Source organism: Vipera berus, assembly GCF_964194415.1.
Source record: "Vipera berus genome assembly, chromosome: 2".
Taxonomy (NCBI): domain Eukaryota; kingdom Metazoa; phylum Chordata; class Lepidosauria; order Squamata; family Viperidae; genus Vipera; species Vipera berus.
Window position 1 is genome coordinate 280,134,728 of NC_138203.1, and position 21,168 is coordinate 280,155,895.

Here is a 21,168-nt window from a genome sequence, read left to right on the forward strand (position 1 = left end):
TGGCCTGAGAATACCCCATGGTTGCCAAGAACTCCATGAATTCCTGAACCTTATTTGATCTATTGTGGAGGTTGAAGGCCTCCAGAACAAACTAGCTCCAGCAGTCTGATAAAAGATATCACTGGGCAGCCAGGCAGCTGTTATACCAGTAGGATCATCACCTTGTCTCTAAAGCTAACATGTTTGTACATATACCTTAGATTTCATAAGATTCAATGATATGTGGGAAAGACTTTGGAAGATGGGCCAATGAGATGCTGCTTGGGAACAGTCAGATAAGAGGCAGCATGGACTGCAATCACAAAGTGAATGGAGGAAGGAATTCAGAAGAGACCCTTTCTAAGTTTTCAAGTTGTTAAGGTGATGGCAGGAGAATTGTACTATCTAACTTGCAAGATTCTGTTAATGTGGCTTTACAATAAAGCAGAAGTTTATCAGGCTACGTTTCCTGACTAGTCTACCTGGTAAGGCCGTCAGGAGTAGAGTCAACAGATTCTCATGATCAAGGCCATCCCTTTCTACTTTTCAAACAAGGCAATATTACTTGCTTTGCACAACTTGGTTTCAGTAACACATGCTGGGTCCATTGCATCATCTATCACCAAGATGTAGATCAAGGTAGACGTTTTGCAAGCAAATCCATCATTAGGTATCAGCACACTGAGGCCATGATCTTCAGAATTTCAGTCACTTGGACCACAGAATGGAAGTCAGGATCAACACTAGATTAGAGGTGCACATTGCCCTTTTAAGACCCATCTAATGGTCTCCACTTTGCCTCCCTTGATCCAATACTAAAGGGATGCCTACTCCTCCCTGGTTGATCAATCCCTTCTGGTTTTCAGCCAGCATGGAGCCTTCATATGCTCAACAGTCCCATCCAAGTACAGTACTGTGAAAAAGTGTTAGGCAGTTGTGCAGAAATGCTGCAAATTAAGAATGCTTTCTGAAATGGAAGTGTTAATAGTTTATGTTTCATCAGTTAGCAAAAGGAAAAGTAAAGGAACAGAGGAGAAATCCAAATCAAATCAATATTTTCTGTGAGCCCCCCCCCTTTGCATTTAAAACAAAATAGTCTTCCATGGGAGACTTATCTTGTGCTTGGGATATTCTCTTAATTGAGAAACCTATTTTGCTTTGACTTGATTTCCTTTGTTGTTGTTGTTAGCTGCGAAGTCGTGTCCGACCCATCGCGACCCTATGGACAACGTTCCTCCAGGCCTTCCTGTCCTCTACCATTTTCTGGAGTCCATTTAAGCTCACGCCTACTGCTTCAGTGACTCCATCCAGCCACTTCATTCTCTGTCATCCCCTTCTTCTCTTGCCCTCAACCTTTCCCAGCATTAGGCTCTTCTCCGGTGAGTCCTTCTTTCTCATTAGGTGGCCAAAGTATTTGAGTTTTAGCTTCAGGATCTTGCCTTCTAAAGAGCAGTCAGGGTTGATCTTCCCTAGGACTGACCGGTTTGATCGCCTTGCAGTCCAAGGGATTTCCTTACACAACAGCTACTCTTCTCACATTCATGACTCTGGCAGTTTAAAATTAAAACAGTAACAGTACTAAAAAAAATCAAACAATGCAAACATTAAAACCAATTAAGTCATTAAAAGCCATATGATATACTCATTGGGAGAGCATAGATACTGAAGATTAGTACAGCCATTTTATGGGTTCCACACCTTACTCTGAACCCCAGGCAAGATGGCAAAGCCTTAGTCTTCTGTTCCTTCTGGGAGGCTAGTGAGCGCAGGGCCAACCTGACTCTGGGGGAAATTATGTTCTGTATGGTGGGTGAAATAGCAGACACAGCCCTCCCTCTATCTTCAATCTCTAGTGGATTGGACCTGCAACAAGCTTCTTCTGTATGACCTGATGGGATGGATAGATGTCACTGGAGAGAGATTGTCTTTCAAATAAACTGACTCAGTGTCATGTAGTGCCTTATAGTTTAGTACCAATATCTTGAATTGAACCTGGAAACACACCAGCTACCAATGCAGCTCACAAAACAGAGGTCTAACATGCAGAGATCTATTTGCACACATAACTGCTTGCATTGCTGCATTTGTCTCCAACTGAAGCTTCTGAATATGCTTGAAGGCCAGCCCATGTATTACTGTCAGGACCCACCCCAAACCACGTCTTAGGAAGACAAAATTCTTGGAGTCAAGTCTATTCCAAAAAGAATCTTTAATATGACATGCTTGGTTGTAGGAATGAGACAGGACTTAATATTATTCCACGAACTAACCCTTATATAGAGTTCCCGGTTTAACCCCCCTTAGCCCCATTTGGTCAGTCCCCCATCCTTTCTCTCGTATCATCCCTCTCGTGGGAAAAAGGAACTTAGGACCTTTCATGTTTATTGCTCTCTTCCGTGACACAAGCCAGATGCTAGCCCTCCCTTTTGTTTCCCCAGTTCAAAAGGCTTCTCCTTTCCTTTGAAATGCCTAATACCGGTTCAATACACATCCATTCTCTTCTCTTCGGGAGATGGCAGAATCCATGGAATAATGTTTTAAACATACATTTATGAATATGATATAAATGGATTCTGACAATTACAATATATTACAGCCCGTATTAGAGCAATCCATATCAGAGGTGACCTGAGTATGAATGACTGATCCAGGAAGGGACACAACTGGAACACAACTAGAAGCTGGGCAAAAGCCCTCCTAATCACAACTGCCACCTGCTCTTCAAAGCAGCAATCAGGAGTCCAGAAGGCCCTCCAGATAGTGAATCAGGCCTTCCTGGGGAAGTGCAACTCCATCCAAAACAAAAAAAGGTAAGTTCCTAGATCCAAGTAGTCCCAAAACTCAAAGCTGCTCAGTCTTGAAAGGGTTGAGCCAAAGCCTGTTTTTCTCTATCCAAACTCTAACAACCTCCAGGCACCAAGACAGGATGTTGGCAATATTGCCTCTTTTGCCAGCAGCAGAAAGGCATCATTAGGTATAATTGGGAACCTCACCCCATGGCTATGGATGATCTCACCAGGCAGGTTTATGTAGATATGAAAAGGAGTGGACTTCCTTCCTTCCTTCCTTCCTTCCTTCCTTCCTTCCTTCCTTCCTTCCTTCCTTCCTTCCTTCCTTCCTTCCTTCCTTCCTTCCTTCCTTCCTTCCTTCCTTCTTTCTTTCTTTCTTTCTTTCTTTCTTTCTTTCTTTCTTTCTTTCTTTCTTTCTTTCTTTCTTTCTTTCTTTCTTTCTTTCTTTCTTTCTTTCTTTCTTCATATTCTTTGTCTTCTTTTGAAAAATATTACATAAACAAATATCTATGGTTATATCTGTGAGGGTCTGCATAGATTCTTTTGCATAATATGTTGGGTTAAGAATCCTCCAGGTTCACTCACACTCCAAAATTATAGCTCAGGTAAAAGTTTCAGGAAGAGAGACAGTTTGGGGTGGTAGTTAAGGCACCAGGCTAGAAACTGGGACATGGTGAATTTTAGTCCTGTATTAGCCACAATGCCATCTGGATGATCTTTGTGGTGTACCACAAAGTCAACCACAGATCAAGACCAAATAAATTCACTTCGATGGGTGACTATTCAAACCCATGAAACTTATTTCTCCTGCTACTGGGTTCTATGCAGACATGATCTCAGAGATCTTTGGGGCCAAGTTGTCTTTCATTCATTCAAAACTCTATGCACCTCCTTGTTGATTCATTCAAAGTTAAGAGATGTATCTCTCCTGCTTGCTGTTATGCAAATCACAGTGATTTATTTATTATCTAGCTGCAAAGTCTCCAGAGATTTTTCTGTATGCTTTCAAAAGATTTGACAGCAACATGTTTTCATCTCAATACCATGCTAAAGCTTTGTTGACATGCCATTGGAAAGACATGGGTAAATAAATGGGTCTGGAGAAAAAGAGAGCTGGGGGAGGGTCTTTTAGAGTAGTCAGGGGATGTACTTTGTTTCCTCTCCTCAAATTTTGAAGCTTGGTGGGACTATGTCTGTGTTTGAAAAGCTCTTGAAGCTCCTGTCTCAGAAGAGTGCTTTGTTTTCTTCCAGCTCTTTCTCTGGATTGTTGTTCAGAGCAGGCACAATACAGGAAGTGGATTTGTGAACACAAGTCATGTTCCTGCTTTTGCTTCTTCTGGTGCTGCTTTTTTGGCCTCAGGGAGTCTGTGGGACACTCAAATGTCTCCTGACTCTGAATAGGGATGGGGTGAACCCACAGAACTATTACAAGTCAGAAAAGTATTTCATTAGTGCTATAATCTCTGCAATCAAGGCTAAGTTTCAATCATTAAACTTCAGCACATCTCCTTCAGTTCAGCCATCGGAGTAAGTGAATGTTTCTGAACTGAAACCATTCTATTTTCAACCCTCCAATTTTGTGAGGCAATGTCCCCTGATATTCTACTTTTGCTAATTTAGTTCATATCTCAATTTCCTCAACATCCTCTGAGCAGAGCTAGGATGTGTGTAGGAAGAGAAGATGGTGTCTCCCTTCCCTTGTCCCATCAAGAGGTCAAGATGGACTGAATAATTCAGGACTGCTACATTTTTCCTGGCATTGAAAATAAGATAACTTCCACATTTTTTTCTGGATGCCAATTCACTGATAATATGAAGGAATCACACTCAGGAATTTTTTGGGTCTGTGACTTTCGATATGTCTGTGGCTTCCATTTCGAACTGAAGGCAGGTATAATCTTGAGAGCAAGTTTGGGTAGTGATTAAGTCATCAGGTTAGAAACCAGGAGCTTTAGTCCCACCCTAGATATGAAGCCAGACAAAAGACCTTGTACCTGTCTCCTTCCCTCAGCAATCATTCAGAGGAACACTTGAACTTTGGTGGATTAGAAGCATTTTTGTAAAGACAGATTAAATAAAATGTTATTTTCATTGATTTTGCTCTCATACACTTATATTTCTAGGAAAACAAACCCAGAATACTGGAAAGTGCTGTCCTACCTTTTTGCCATCCAGGAGATCAACCAGGATTCTGGTCTCTTGCCCAACATCACCCTAGGTTACAATGTATATGAAAATTATTTTAATCCACGAATGACTTCAGATGCTTTGCTGGACCTGCTTTCAGATGGGGAGGCCAATGTTCCCAACTACAGTTGTGGAAGGCAGAGAAAGACACTGACTGTTCTGGAAGGATCCAAGACTGACATCTCCATCCAAATTTCAATCATGTTGGGCACCTACAAAATCCCACAGGTTTGATTTTGACAGGGCAAAAAGGTTTAGTTATACAGTTTTCAGATGTTTTCTCTTTTGTAAATAAAGAATAAAGGAGACCCGAACTCATGGGTAACCTCACACTGCAATGAACAAAGACATACATTCAATTTTGCAGCTACTAAGATTGTTGGATGAGCAGTCACAAAAACAGCCAGGGAAGTGATTGAAGCTTGGGAAATGGGCCACTTGTCAGACTACAGGAGTACTGATTTACCACCAGCTTATCAACTACTTAGGAGGCGAGGGCTTGGCAGCACAAGGAAAGAACAGCCAATGAATTAATAGTCGACCACCAACAACTCAATCAACAACTAAAAAAACCACACACCATAGGCACTATATAAATACCACACATAGAACAGTCCAAACCATGTACTCTGCTAGAGAGAGGTTCCCTGAGGATGGGCTCCAGCACAAGTCTGAAAGTTTGGAAGACTAAACCTCTGGTCTCAATGACTGACCCAGATTGGATCCTGCAGCATGAAAAGTAAAGACTCTGGTTATCTAATTAGAGATACAAGGTTTAGAGTAGCCATATTCCTGCCCATCATGATGCCAGCCCAGACTAGGGGCTTTCTGATTTTTGGAATTTGAAAAATTCTCCACTGAAGAAACCAATAGGCAGAGAAACAACGTGTGAAACTATGAGCCACCAATGTAGGAAGTGGATGTAGAGCCAATATAGTTACCCTAAACTTTGAATTTTATGAATGTTAAATAAAATGCTACCTTCTTCTTCTTCTTTGTTTTCTTTTTAGATCAGTTACAGTTTTATTTCCCAGGTTCTGTATGATAAAAGCCAATATCCTTTCTTCTACCCAATGCTCCCTTCTGAAGGAATCCAGTACTCAGGGATGGTCAAAGTGCTCCTTCATTTCAGGTGGACATTGATTGGTCTGATTGCTCCAGATACTGACCAGGGGCAGAAATTCATAAGGATGATGACTACCATGCTGATAAGGAATGACATTTGTCCAGTTTTATCACAGATCTTTTCCATGACTATCAAGAAGCTCTTCAGGCTTTCTGATACATACCGCAATTGGAGACAAGTGAATGTCTTTCTTTATGGTGCAGAGATGGATTCAATAGGAATTGGGCTATTGCTTTTTCATAGAGCCATTGAAGGTTTTAAGGAACCTGTTAAAGGCAAGGTCCTAATGACAACCTTGCTGAGAGACTTACATTTATATTTAACAGAAATTGCTAATCTCATTGGACAAATCCATAGTATTTTTTCCTTTCCTATGAAAACAAAGCAAACAGCTAACTATGCTGTGTCTCGGCATTTCTACTCTATGGTGCAAGACTTTTCAGAGAGATCCTTTACATGTTTCTATGGCAAGGATGCCTTTTCGGTGAAAGTCTGGAGACGGTGCAGAGAAAGTGAAGAACTGGAGGTTCTGCCAAAGGAGCTAATTGATCGCATCTTGTCAATAGACAATTATTTCACTTACTATACAGTCTGGGCTGTGGTGCGGGCTTTACATGCAGCTTTTTTATCTAGATCTAAAAGGAGAAGGACTAAAGATGGCAAGAACATGGAAACTCCATGGCTGAAAGCTTGGCAGGTAATTGGGGTTTTTTTTTGTATGTTTTCTTTGTTTTTCTCTTGAAGATAAGAATCAATTTTATAAGTGTCAGAACAGAAGAATTATTATGAAAAATTAGCTGATTTTTATGATGAAAGTACATTGAATTAAAACATTCTGTTTCTGTCCCTTTTGCATTACAGTCACTTCTTTTTAGTTGGTAATTATCAGCTGTCCCAACTTGGTCAGTTAGAAAAGAATGACTCTTGAATCCATTGTTAATGAAAGTATACTTTACTAAAGTCAAATGGTTGCAGCGTAGAAAAGCCTGATCTGAACTTTCATGCCCAAAGCATCTGATTAACTCTTCCCTTCTCCCCATCTTCCCCCTGGTTATCTCCATTGTCCAATTACATTCAAACAAATTGTTTTGGTAACAGTCGCTAGCTTGGTAGGCTGGAGAGTGTTGCATCCCATGTTGTGACCTTGGAACAGCTTGTGGCTCTCACTGGACAGTACAATGAGTGGTTTTGATTCCATTTATCTCCCTCCCCCTTATTGCATATGGCAGACTGGCATCTGGTGAAGCATAGCTCGTGAAGCAGGTGACAGTCCTGATATTAACTGGTTTTAAATTGTTTTTCAAATAAAATATTTTAATACCTTTAGCATTCAAATATGCATGCTTGATTTTATTTTAATATAAATGGAGGGGGAAACAAAATTTGGAGAGGCTTCCAGCCAGCCCCTTGAAGGAAGAAAGACAAGAATCTGCAAGGATTTCAGAATGTTAATTTATTGTTAATGAGCTTGAAAACCTGTCCAAGTGAGTCTCTAACCCATCTTAATGTTGGTACAGTTGAAATATAATTACCACTGTAAGCTAGTAGATATTAGAATTTAAATGTTTATTGATGGTCTGCAAATGACTTGAGAAGTAAATCTGAAACTTTCACTTTGTGTGTCTGTTCACCCACAGCACAAACTTACTGTAGATTTTTCCATGTCCTTTCTAAACATACCCATTTTATCTTCCATCCAGCTTCATTATTTCCTTCAAAATTCTCAGTTTTACAATAATTCCATAGGAGTGTTATATCTGGATGCAAATGGAGAGTTGGTAGCCAATCTGGACGTTGTGAACTGGGTGATTTCCTCCAACAAGTCTGTTAGCAGAGTGAAATGTGGGAGTCTAGAAAGAGAAGGATCCTTTGATTTCAAGTTCACGATCAATCAGAAAGCTATTGAAAGGTTGGAAGTGCTGAACAAGGTGGGGAAAACATGTCATTTCACTCTTTCTAAAGGTCTTACCATGAGGATTGCAGTATTTAGCAAGATGGGGTTCAGATATCATCTCAGTTTTCCAAGAGAAGCAACATCTTCTTTGATTAGATGTGCAGGTGTCTATAAACAATAATCTCCATAAATATTCAAGTGGTTGAATAGACATGTACTCCCTCCTCCATCCCCAATATTGATTTTAATTTTTTTTACTGTTGCTGTTAGCTGCTCAGAATAATAAACAACAAGGTAAGAGGTTATACAAGTCAGAGGGGGGAAAGGGAGTGTTGTGGCCCCGACCCCTGCGCCTGTCTTAACTGAGGACGAGGACTCTGAGGATGATGGGGAGGAACTGGCAAAGCCTCCCTCTCTGGGGCCCTCCTCTCTGGCAAGGCCTCCATCTCCATCGGGAGGCCGAGAGGAGCAGCCGGTGCTCGAACAGCTGCAGCAGTCTAGCGAAGATGAGTCATGGCTAGACCCTCGAGAAAGATGCAGGGCCAAGCGTCTGCAGCAACGTAGGTTGGGTAGGAGGGCCAGGGAGTAGCTGAGTCATTGAGCCACACCCCATAAGGTATAAAGGGGGTGTGGCTGCTCTCAGAACTTTGTGACGAACAATAGTTTCAACAACTTCGGGTCACGTCTTTGGAACTCTGCTTCTTGTTTGAAACCTTGGTCTGAATTCTTGGCAACGCTTCTGTACCTCTGCTAATGGACTCTTTGCTTGGACGATATCTCATTTCAGCTGAAGTTTGAGGTAACGAGCTTATGTTGCTGCCAAGACCTTATCAGTAGGCAATTAATTAAAGCCTGTAGCATTAACTCTTGCGAGTCGTGCCTGCTTGTCTGTCTGTGCTCCGGGAGGGGGGAACAGAACAGGGAGAAAGAAAAGTGCAATGTCACCACATTACAAAAAAGACATTGAGAAAATGTGCAGAGGAGAGCAACTAAGGTGATAAAAGGCCTGGAGACTAAAACATATGAAGAACTGCAGTGGGAATTGGATATGGCTAGTCTAGATCTCAGTGGGTTAGGATGCTGAGCTTGCTGATCAGATCGTTGGCAGTTTGGCGGGTTGAATCTTGAGTGCCGCATAACAGAGTGAGCACCTGTTACTCGTCCTAGCTTCTGCCAACCTAGCAGTTTGATAGCACGTAAAAATGCAAGTAGAAAAATAGGGACCACTCCGGTGGGAAGGTAACAGCGTTCCGTGCACCTTTGGCATCTAGTCATGCTGGCCACATGACCACGGAGATGTCCTTGGACAAGCGCTGGCTCTTCGGCTTTGAAACGGAGATGAGCACTGGCCCCTAGAGTTGGAAACAACTAGCATGCATGTGTGGGGGAACCTTTACCTTTTTATTCTAGAGCAGGGCTTTTCAACCTTTTCACCCATTGTACCACTTTTAGGATATGGCAACATCTGAGTACCACCAGTCACCTAGCAAGGTGTCAAAACTTGATGACCAAAAAAAAAAAGGAAAAAAGTGATGAAGTACAGGTAGCTCTCGACTTAAAACAGTTCACTTGTTGCCTGTTCAAAGTTACAATGGCACTGAAAAAAGTGCTCCCCAAGCCACAGCTGAGCAAGACAACTGCCTGCCTGCCCAGCAGCACTCTTCCTCCTGTTTTCATTGTTGTGAGCATTTCTGCTGAGGATTGGCAGCGGGGGTGGAGTGGGGGGTGTTTGGTTTTTGTTCCCCTGTCTGCTGGGTAGTTGCAGCAGGTTTTGGTCACTTCACATGACCCTGGGACACTGTGACCATCATAAATATCAATCAGTTGCCAAGCATCTGAATCTAAATCACAAGACCCTGGAGATGCTGCAACATTCCAACTGATTGGCACTTCTTCTGGGCTCAAAAGTGCCAGGATCAGCGCCGAGCTCCAACTGGAGACTGGCGTTGATCCTGGCACTTCCGCTGAGCCCTGACAGCCCCAAAGAAGTGCTGATCCTGGAGCTTCCACTGAGCCCTGACAGCCCTGCAACTCCAGCTGTCTCTTGCTCAGGCTTGTGTGGTGTTGCCACCAGTTCAGCTCATTCCCCTCCCTTGCTACCACTTTTCTAGGATGGTCACGTACCACCTGCCAGTTGCCAATATACCACAGGTGGTACCTGTACCACTGGTTGAAAAGCCCTGGTCTAGAGAAAAGAAGGACCAGGGATGAAATGATAGCAGTATTCCAGTATTTGAGTGGCTGCCACAAATAAGACAGGATCAACTTATTGTATCAGAAATCACCAGAAGGCAAAACAAGAAAAAATGGATGGAAACTAATCAAGGAGAGAAGCAACCTGGAATTAAGGAGAAACTTCCTAATAGTGAGAACAATTAACCAGTGGAACAGCTTTGCATCAGAGGTTGTGGGTGCTTCATCAGTGGAGGTTTTTAAGAAGAGACTGGCCAGCCACTTGTCTGAGATGGTATAGGGTCTCCTGCTTGAGCAGGGGGTTGCAGTAAAAGACCTCTAAGGTCACTTCCAGCTCTATTCTGATTGATCAAAGAATGAAAACAGACTTGTACAAAGGGACAAGTCTTGGGGTAACATGGGGTAACATGGGGTAACATAATTTACTTCACAAACCAGAGAATCAATCTGACCTTCTTTTGAATAATTTAATATTTAAATTTAGATTCTAAATTAAAAATTATAGAGATAAGAATTAGAATCAGCAGCAATAAAAAAGGAAACAACATTCAGCCAAATAACATTGATGAGTCACAATTTTTTAAAGTAGCTAAATTAAAATTGGAACTGAAGATTTCTATCCTTGTCTCTCCCCCCCCCCCCCATTTTCTTGACATAAATTCATGTTTCTTTTTTTTTGGATGTTGTCTCTATGCAGCCTCTGCCACTTTCCAGGTGTGTGGAAAGCTGTCATCCTGGATTCATGAAGGTGGCTCAGGAAGGAAAGCCCATTTGCTGCTACGACTGTCATCGTTGTGCAGAAGGAACCATTTCCACCATGGAAGGTGGGTAACACCAGAAGAAAAACACTGTCATTTGAGAAAAGCATATACACTGACATTTTTCCATAAAAGGGCTTGTAAGTACATGCTTAATGGGAGATCCTACTCTTGTTTTTTGCAGATGCTCAAAAATGCACCAAATGTCTAGAAGATCAGTATCCAAATATCAAACGCATTTACTGTATTCCCAAGATTAAAAACTACCTTTCTTTCAAAGAAACTCTGGGGATCATCTTAGCTTCCATTGCCCTGTTCATGTTTTTAATCACAGGCTTTGTTTTGGGAATATTCATAAAATTCCTGGAAACTCCTATCATCAAAGCCAACAATCGGGACCTCTCCTATATCCTCCTGGTATCCCTCCTGCTTTCCATCTTGACTACCTTCCTATTCATTGGGCAGCCAACAAATCAGACCTGTCTTCTCCGTCAAACTGCTTTCAGTGTCATCTTCTCAATTGCCATTTCTTCAATCTTGGCCAAAACAATAACAGTGGTGTTAGTCTTCTTGGCCACTAAACCAGGTAATAATATTCAGAGGTGGCTGGGGAAAAGCTTAGCCAACTCCATCATTATTTCTTGCTCTGGTGTCCAAGTTGTCATCTGTAGCATTTGGTTGGGCATTTCTCCCCCATTCCCAAATTCTGACAAGTACTCCCAGTCTGAAGAGATCATTCTGCAATGCAGTGAAGGGTCTAGTGCCATGTTTTACTGTGCCCTTGGTTACATGGGCTTCCTGGCTGCCATCTGTTTCACGGTGGCTTTTCTGGCTAGGAATCTCCCTGGGACCTTCAATGAAGCCAAGCTGATCTCCTTCAGTATGCTGGTCTTCTGCAGTGTTTGGGTGTCCTTTGTGCCCACCTACCTAAGCACCAAGGGGAAGTACATGGTGGCTGTGCAGGTCTTCTCAATCTTGGCCTCCAATGCTGGCTTGGTGAGCTTTATATTTTTCCCTAAGTGCTATATTATTTACCTAAGACCCGATCTGAATACAAAAGCACATGTGATGTCAAAATAATGCAATAAAATTGATGTTGGGTAGGGGGTTCCCAAAAATGTCAACATTCCAACATTTGACACTTTAAAAAGCTAACTTCAACACCGTCATTGTTTGTCTTTTGTCCTTTCTTTTGTCCTTTTTTAATTTTAAGACATAAATAATAGATTATATAATTGTGATACATTGGCATTTATATAGAGGAGTTATACTAAGGATAATTTATACTCTGCTTAGATAATTTAAACATTTAAAGATAGAGAAAAAGAAGAGATTTATATCACTGTTAACTATGTTAGTCAATGTCAGTGTTAATAAACATAAGGTTCTTTAAATTGTATATCCCAAGCTAAACATAACATTAATAAACAGCTGCAAATTACATGAAAATATTTGATAAAGTGAGGGTTTCTGTCTTAAGCTGAATATTTAATGCATATTAAAAAAGAAAAAATAGACCAAACCAATAACAAGAGGAAAAATATACACAAATGAATAATAAAAAGAAGAAAAAAGAATCATTTGGTTTCTAACTTTCACCTTTTTACTAATTTCCAGTCTTTAGAAATAATTATTGTATTGTTCTGTGTGATGGGTTTTATATACAAGAGCAATTCTTTCTTAAATTTAAACTTCTGTTGTGGATATATGCCAGCAATTTTGCATTAGCTGGAAATTCTTCAAGTTTAAATTCCTTGTCAGACATTTTCAGAACTTTATTTTTATTCCAATGTTTGACAAAATTCATTCTTGAGCATTTATGTCAGTAAATTATAATATTTGTTTTTAATATTTCCCAGGATTATACTTAGTAAGAAAAATGGTGATTTCATTTCAAATTTAATTTCCAAAATTTTCTACATTATGCCATATACTGTATACTGTATATCCTTCTAGTATTTTTGAGTTTTGTTACATATCCATTGCATGAGGTAAAATGGTATTTCTGTTTAAATTGTAGCTAGAAGTAAATGTCATGGATTTGATCAATAATTCTTCCCATTGATATATGACTGTTTCTTTGAAATTTTGTATCTGTTTTAACATACAGTTTTTGTTTGTTCTAATTGTGTGCTCTGTCTGAATAAAGGTTTAAATATCTAATATAAGTGGATTTGTGTGTTTTAAATTCCATCTTTTCTTTCTTCTTAATGTCACTCCCTCATTCTTAAGATGTTTATTCTTCCAGAAATTGGCACATACATCAGCCATGGTATCTTATGATCTTTCTGAGTGGTTGTTGTTGTATCTTTAATCTGTTCATTAAATTCAAGAGGACCATGTTTGCATGTGTGATTATATTTTTCTTACTGCAATTATTTTCAACATGGAAGACATTTAAGGAGAAAATTATGAAATTGTTGGAATTATTTGAGGAAAATGCGTGATGTGCAGGCTATGTCACTTGAATCTCAGCAATATTTTGTTTGTGTGTGCCTATGTACATGTGTTTATGTTAGGCAAATATCAGTTGGGCTGAAGAGAGAAAACTTTGAGAAAAAAGCAAAATGAGTTTGTCACTGTAAGAACAGAATCTTTCCACAGTAAAGGGAATGTTTCAAATGTTTGGAACAATTTGTCACCACTGGGTGACATTTGCTTGATAGTTTTAACTCTCAGGAAGCCGGAAGACCTGGCTTTGCCGTCTGGGTTGGGGATCAGAAAGTGGTATGGAGCCCATAAAATAGCTGTACTCTTGAATGCTTCTGCTCTCCCGGTATCTTTTTGTATGGCTTCTAATTGTTTAACTGTTTCTAATGTTTATATTATTTGTATGGCAGATGATACCACTCTAATGGCAGAAAGTGAAGAGGAACTGAAGAGTCTCTTGTTGCGAGTGAAGAAGGAGAGTGCAAAAGTTGGGTTGAAACTAAACATTAAGAAAACCAAGATCATGGCATCCGGCCCTCTCAATTCCTGGCAAATAGATGGGGAAGAAATGGAGGTAGTGACAGATTTTATTTTCCTGGGCTCCAACATCACTGCAGATGGGGACTGTAGTCAAGAAATTAAAAGACGCTTGCTCCTCGGGAGGAAAGCCATGGCAAATCTAGACAGCACACTAAAAAGCAGAGACATCACCCTGTCAACAAAAGTGCGTATAGTCAAGGCTATGGTCTTCCCAGTTGCAATGTATGGCAGTGAAAGTTGGACCATAAGAAAGGCTGAGCGCCAAAGAATTGAGGCCTTTGAACTGTGGTGCTGGAGAAGACTCCTGCGAGTCCCTTGGACTGCAAGGCGATCCAACCGGTCAGTCCTAGAGGAGATCAACCCTGACTGCTCTTTAGAAGGCCAGATCCTGAAGCTAAAACTCAAATACTTTGGCCACCTAATGAGGAGGAAGTACTCACTGGAGAAGAGCCTAATGCTGGGAAAGATTGAGGGCAAGGAGAAGAAGGGGACGACAGAGAATGAGGTGGCTGGATGGAGTTACTGAAGCAGTAGGCGTGAACTTAAATGGACTCCAGAAGATGGTAGAGGACAGGAAAGCCTGGAGGAACATTGTCCATAGGGTTGCAATGGGTCGGACACGATTTCGCAACTAACAACAACAAAATGGCAGTTTTATTTTCTTGGTACTGTTTATGTTTTAACTATAAGCCACCCAGTGTTACAAATGCTATCTGGATGGCTATATACATTTCCTAAATAAAATAAAAATAAAACCTGACAACATCTTCATTAAGATGTCCAAACCTGAAGAAGTCTCCCAACAGTTTCACGCAGATCATGAATTTCTGGAAATTTGATGAATTGGAGTTAAAATAAAGATAGATAAGATAGATAAGATAAGATAAGCTTTATTGTCATTTTTTCCTGTGGGCACTACGATACACATCAAAAATGAAATTTAGTTGCCCAGCTCTCAAAGTGAACATATACATGACACACAACTAAACATACTATATACAACATATAAGCTGACTTTGTAATAATGCCGCTTGGGGTGTGTGTGAAAGCCCTAACAAGCAGGCATATACATAGAATGAAGGTTACTGCTAAGCTTGTAAGCCGCCCTGAGTCTTCGGAGAAGGGCGGGATATAAATGTAATAAAAATAAAAATAAAAATAAAAATATATACTATATACAACATATGTATAGACTTATACCCCTACGTATACATAACATATGAATATTAAACACTGTCCATCTTGAATATATAACAGAAGGAGGAAGCTTGAGAGTTCACAAGGTTTATACTGTATGGAATGAAATTGTGGCTGAATCTGGATGTTCTGCTGCGGATACCATGAAGCCTTTTCCCAGAAGGTAACAAGGAAAACAGGTTGTGAAGAGGATGGGTAGTGTCCCAGACAATCTTACAGACCCTGCTCAACCAACGCTTCTGTGCTATGTCCTGGATGGGAGGGAGGGAACTGCCAATGATCTTTTCAGCCATCCTCACCACTCTCTGCTTCCAAACCAGACTGTGATGCTGTATGACAGGATGCTCTCAATCGTTCCCCTGTAGAAAGTGGTAAGGATAGGGGAAAGAAGATGTGCTTTTCTCTTGCAATGCTGAAAATGCAGGCACTACTGTGCTTGCTTCACCAGTGTCTCCCTGTTGAGCGACTGAGCCAGCCTACTTGTTAACTGCACACCCAGGAATTTGATGCTGGTAACCATTTCCACAGGTGAATCATTAATGCACAGAGAAATTGACAATGATCTCTTTGGTTTTTCTAGTATTTAAAACTAGACTGTCCTCCTTACACCAATATTCCCAGACTAAATGTTTTGTCAGAAGCTGGCTCAACTTCATGATGTTATCTAGTATATATAGACATGCTCTTCTCGGGATGGGTAACTTCTGCCCAGAATACTGCTTTATTTTATTTTATTCTGATGGATTGATTGATTGATTGACCAAAGCTAGGCTTACAATCACTGGGATGCTTGGCATCTCCAGGATCTGAGACAAGATAGTCCAGTGTTATAGGAAAGGTTCAAATCAACTGGATCCCTGCTAGATGGCATATTTGAGATGGGTTGCTATTGTAGTATGTAACTAGATGATGCATGAAGTTCTATATTGGGGAATGTGGTTTTAGATAAAATGATGCATTCTTGCCTATAGGAGAAGTCAGTGGCAGAGAAAGAAGCAGCAGCCAAAAAGTTCAAACTGAGACTGCAGATTCAACAATACAAATGAGAATAATAGAGTTGGAGGGGACCTTGGAGGTCTTCTAGTTCAACCTCCTGCTCAAGCAGAAGATCCTATTTCATTCCATATAAATGGTTGTCCAATCTCTTTTTAAAAGCCTCCACTGGTGGAGCACCCATAATTTCTGAAGACAAGCCATTCCACTGGTTAATTGTTCTTACTGTTACAAAATTTCTCCTTACTTCTAGATTGCTTCTTTCCTTGGTTAGTTCTCATCCATTGTTTCTTGTCTTGCCTTCTGGTGTTTTGGAAAATAGGTTAACCCTCTTTTCTTTATGGCAGCCCCTCAAATATTGAAACATTGCTATGATGTCACCCTTAGTCTTTCTTTTCATTAGACTAGACAAACCCAATTCCTGCAATCGTTCTTCATATATTTTAGCTCCAGCCCCTTAATCATCTTTGTTGCTCTTTTCTGTACTCTTTCCAGAGATTCTACATCTTTTTATAATATGATGACCAAAACTGAATGCAGTATTTTTTGTGTGGGCTTACTAAGACTTTAGAAAGCAGTACTACTACTAATAATTTTAATAATAATAATAATAATTTTATTTGTATACCGCCCTTCTCCCGAAGGACTCAGGGCGGTGAACAGGGCAATAAATACTAATACAAGGATACAAAAATTAAGAAAAGATTAAACAAAGTGCCCAATATCTTAAAACAATAAGTTAAAATATGTTAAAAGCAATAATAAAACCCAAAACCCATCAGGCCAGGCCGGCTTGTTCAAACAAGTAGGTCTTAAGATCCCGTCGGAAGGAGCGAAGGTCGGGTGCTGTCCGGAGCTCAACTGGTAAACGGTTCCACAAATCCAGCACACCCACAGAGAAGGACCTCCCCCTGGGGGCCACCAGACAGCATTCTCTGACCGGTGGCACCCTGAGGAGGCCCTCTCTGTGGGAGCGCACTGGGCAGAGGGAAGTTGATGCCGGCCGCAGGTGCTCCCTAAGGTACTCCGGACCCATGCCATGTAGGGCTTTAAAGGTCATTACCAGCACCTTGAATCTCACCCGGAAGACAACTGGAAGCCAATGCAGCTCACGGAGCAAAGGTGTAACATGGGAGTATCGGGAGACTCCCAACATGACTCTCGCGGCTGCATTCTGCACCAGTTGGAGCCTCCGAGTGGTCCTCAAGGGCAGCCCCATGTAGAGAGCGTTGCAGTAGTCTAATCGAGAGGTCACAAGCGCATGAGTGACCGTACGCAAGGCATCCCGGTCTAGATAGGGCCACAACTGGCACACCAGGCGAACCTGGGCAAAGGCCCCCCTAGTCACAGTTAATATATGATCTTCTAGAGAAAGCTGTGAATCTAGGAGGACTCCTTGATGTGATCTTGATTCTATCCTTCTGTTAATGCAACCTAGGATTGCATTGGCATTTTTGGCTGCTGCCACACACTGCTAGCTCATATTTAAGTGATTGTCCACTAGGACTCCAAGTTCCCTTTCATGGTTACTGCTATTGAGCCATATTTCACCTAATCTGTACAGTACATTTGGTTTTTCTTAAGTGTAAAAACTTACTTTTCTCTACACTGAATTTCATTTTGTTATACAGATTAATCAAACTATAAACATTGATAATATCAATATTAATATTGATAAAAAATATCAATCAAGGTAAATCAAATGTATGACACACATTTTGGAGAGAAGAGAGAGAGAGGGAGAGAGGGGGGGAGAGAGAGAGAGAAGAGAGAGAGAGAGAGAGAGAGAGAGAGAGAGAGAGAGAGAGAGAGAGAGAGAGAGAGAGAGAGAGAGAGAGAGAGAGAGAGAGAGATTCCTAACACAGTTTAGTACATACTTAAATTAAAAGTAGAAGGGGGACATATATTTATTAAAAGTGGTGGATTATTTCTATTGTGAGGCAAAACAAAACAAAAACAGGTTTGTATTTGTGCTTTTTAAGGAACATTACATCTTCCAATAATATTTTGGAAGAAATTAACTGGCATTTTTGGAAAAGATGTGCCAAGTAAATTTATATCTTATTTTGAAAACAAATATTGTTTTGTATTCAGGTCTGGTCTTAAAAAAATAATATAGCACTTGGGGATGAAGATGCAGTGTAGAAGTCCCGCACTGGAGGCCAAGATGGAAAAAACCTGCACAGCTACCATGTACTTCCCTTTGGTGCTCAAGTAGGTGGGTACAAAGGATATCCAGATACTGCAGAAGACCAGCATGCTGAAGGTGATGAGCTTGGCTTCGTTGAAGGCTCCAGGTAGATTTCTGGCCAGGAAAGCCACCATAAAGCAGATGAGAGCCAGGAAGGCCATGTAGCCAAGGGCAAGGTAGAACATGACAACAGAACCTTCATTACATTGCAGGATAATCTCTGCAGATTGTGAGTACATGTCCGACTGAAGGAATGGGGGAGAAGTGCCCAACCAAATACTGCAGAAAACAACTTGGATACCAGTACATGAAAAGATGATAGAATTAGTCAGGCTCTTCCCTAGCCATCTCTGCACTTTATTCCCTGGTTTTGTGGCCAAGAAAGCTAACACCACAGTGACTGTTTTGGCCAAGACAGTAGAAATAGCAATTGAGAAGATGTTGCAGAAAGCTGATTGTTGAAGAAGGCAAGTAGCTCTCTTTGGTTGGCCAATGAATAGGAATGAGGTCAAGAAGGAGAGCAAGAGGGAGATGAGGAGGATGTAGGAGAGATCTCGATTGTTGGCTTTGACTATGGGTGTTTCTTGGTATTTAATGAATATTCCTAGGACAGAACCTGTTACCAAAGACAGGAACAAGGCAAGAGAAGCTAGGATGATCCCCAGATTTTCTTGATAGGATAGGAAAGTTTCAGTCTTAGGAATACAGTCATCTTGGTTGTTGTTTGGATACTCTTCTGCTGGACATTTGGTGCATTTTTCAGCATCTGAAAAGAGTGAGATTAATATCTAGTGTAAAACATGTTCTTCTATCAGATGCATAGAGGGAGTCCTCAACTTAGGATCACAGATGGGACTAGAATTTCCATTGATAAGCATGGCAATTGCTAAGTGTCATTTTATTACATTTTTGCCACAGTTGTTAACCAAATCATGGTTGTTAAGTGATTCATGCGATTTTAGGCTAATCTGGCTTTCCTTATTGGCTTTCTTGTGGAAGATAAGTGGGAAGGTCACAAATGGTGATTTCAGTATGCTGCAACTATCCTAAATATATGCCAGTTGCTTCTCTCATGACCATCAGGATGCTGCAATAGTTGCAACTTCAAGGAAATATAGCATTACAAGTGTAATTGTAACTTTGAAAGATTGCTAAATAAATGGTTGTAAGTTGAGGAATACCTGTATCTGGAATGGTATGGGTGATGATGGTATGAATGAATTTGCATGGAGAAACATAGTATGCAGCAGTGATTAGGAAATTGATGTGTAATGCAGAAGAATAAATGTCAAAGACGAATGAGAATCTCTGCATTCATTTGCAGGAAGAGCTGTGTTTGTTTTTAGAGGTTGCTGTCAACTCTAAAAAGGAGCATGGCTGTAGTCATTTTTCCTATTCATTTTCAGTTGACACATAGAATGGAGGGAAGGGTTTTGCCAGGTGCTTCGTTAGTCTAAATAAACTTTTATCCAGAGGGAACCAAGGTCATAGGCTGCTCCTGAGACTGCAGGCTGGGTGTTGCATAAAAAGCCCACCAAGAAGATGGATTGGGGAACATAGCTGTTTGCATAGCCTTAGGAATGGGATTTTTTAAACTTTGTATTGGGGAATTGTTATGTGTGTCTCCAGACTTGGTTTCACTTTTGACTTGCTGATACTTTGTAACCAATAAACATGTTCTTTGAGGAATTTGCAAGCTTCAGAGTTCTGCTTTATTCGTCTCTGTCTGTTGGAACCATGACAGTTGCATTGTTTGCATCCCAGATTCCATGAATCACCTTTTAGAGAGGAACTTCAAAGCATTCCATGACCCTCCCATTAATGATCCACAAAGAGATGATCATTGAGACCCCTATGCAGGACTAGGTCAAGCACAGACTGTAGGAGGAGGTTGGACTCAAGGCTTCAGTGGCCACCAATATCCTTTAAGAAGGAAGATATTTCTCCAATAAATTCAGCTGCTGGCCTTCGTGTGTGAATTGTCTATTAGTCAAGGTGTTTTACTTAATTCTCCCTTGCAAATTGAATGCCTCCCTCCAATGTGTGGTGGAATGTAATCTGGTTTCTGAGGAGGGAGTAGCTGCACTCCAGTGGACCAAGAGACAGTGAAATTTAGGTGGTTTGATTGGAAGAAAGAGAGTCAAGATAGCGTCTCTCTAGAAGTTCTCAGAATATGTCTTTAATGATACAAGTAGTGCTTTAGTTGGCAGGTTTCTGTCTATATGTGAGAAGCAATAGAGAAAATAAGGGCAGGACTTAGAAGTAACTCTTTGTGTCATTTTTAGTTTTTGAAGCCTGACAGCTTGGAGATAGCCAGGTCTTCTATCCCGGCAGCAGTTCTCTGGGCTGCTGGATTCCACTGTGTATTTTTCCTTACATCCATATCAGGTAAGCAAGCACCAATGGCTTCTGTGCATCTGACTTGTGGATGGATGAAAAACAAAAGCTCAGTTTTAACAGTCCTTCCTATGACTCCATATAGAAGGGGAAACTCTTCTCAGTTTCACCCACTTAAAAAAAAATCCCTCATTTCCCATGAAGGAAGGAAGGAAGGAAAGAAGGAAGGAAGGGGACCTGATAAACAAACAAGTCCATCCTTTTACACTTGTATTAATGGATAAAATTCTCAGGATTCTTTTTTCTCACCTTCTATATGAATACAGGCAAATAGATGGGGAAGAAATGGAGGTAGTGACAGATTTTACTTTCCTGGGCTCCAAAATCACTGCAGATGGAGACTGTAGCCAAGAAATTAAAAGACGCTTGCTCCTCGGGAGGAAAGCCATGGCAAATGTAGACAGCACACTAAAAAGCAGAGACATCATCCTGTCAACAAAAGTGTGTATAGTCAAGGCTATGGTCTTCCCAGTTGCAATGTATGGCAGTGAAAG

General features: G+C 40.9%; 1 protein-coding gene across 1 annotated transcript in view; it reads left to right on the forward strand.

Annotated features, from left to right (window-relative positions):
• Nucleotides 1-5,021: 5,021 nt before the first annotated feature.
• Nucleotides 5,022-21,168, forward strand: part of LOC308663017 (vomeronasal type-2 receptor 26-like) — a gene marked incomplete at both ends in the record, with an annotated part of 61,618 nt that continues 45,471 nt past the window's right edge. The window contains 3 exons of the mRNA XM_081319161.1: nt 5,022-5,183; nt 7,782-8,009; nt 10,866-10,992. Coding sequence (XP_081175287.1) covers nt 5,022-5,183; nt 7,782-8,009; nt 10,866-10,992 — 517 coding nt within the window. The remainder of the gene's footprint in view (nt 5,184-7,781; nt 8,010-10,865; nt 10,993-21,168) is intronic.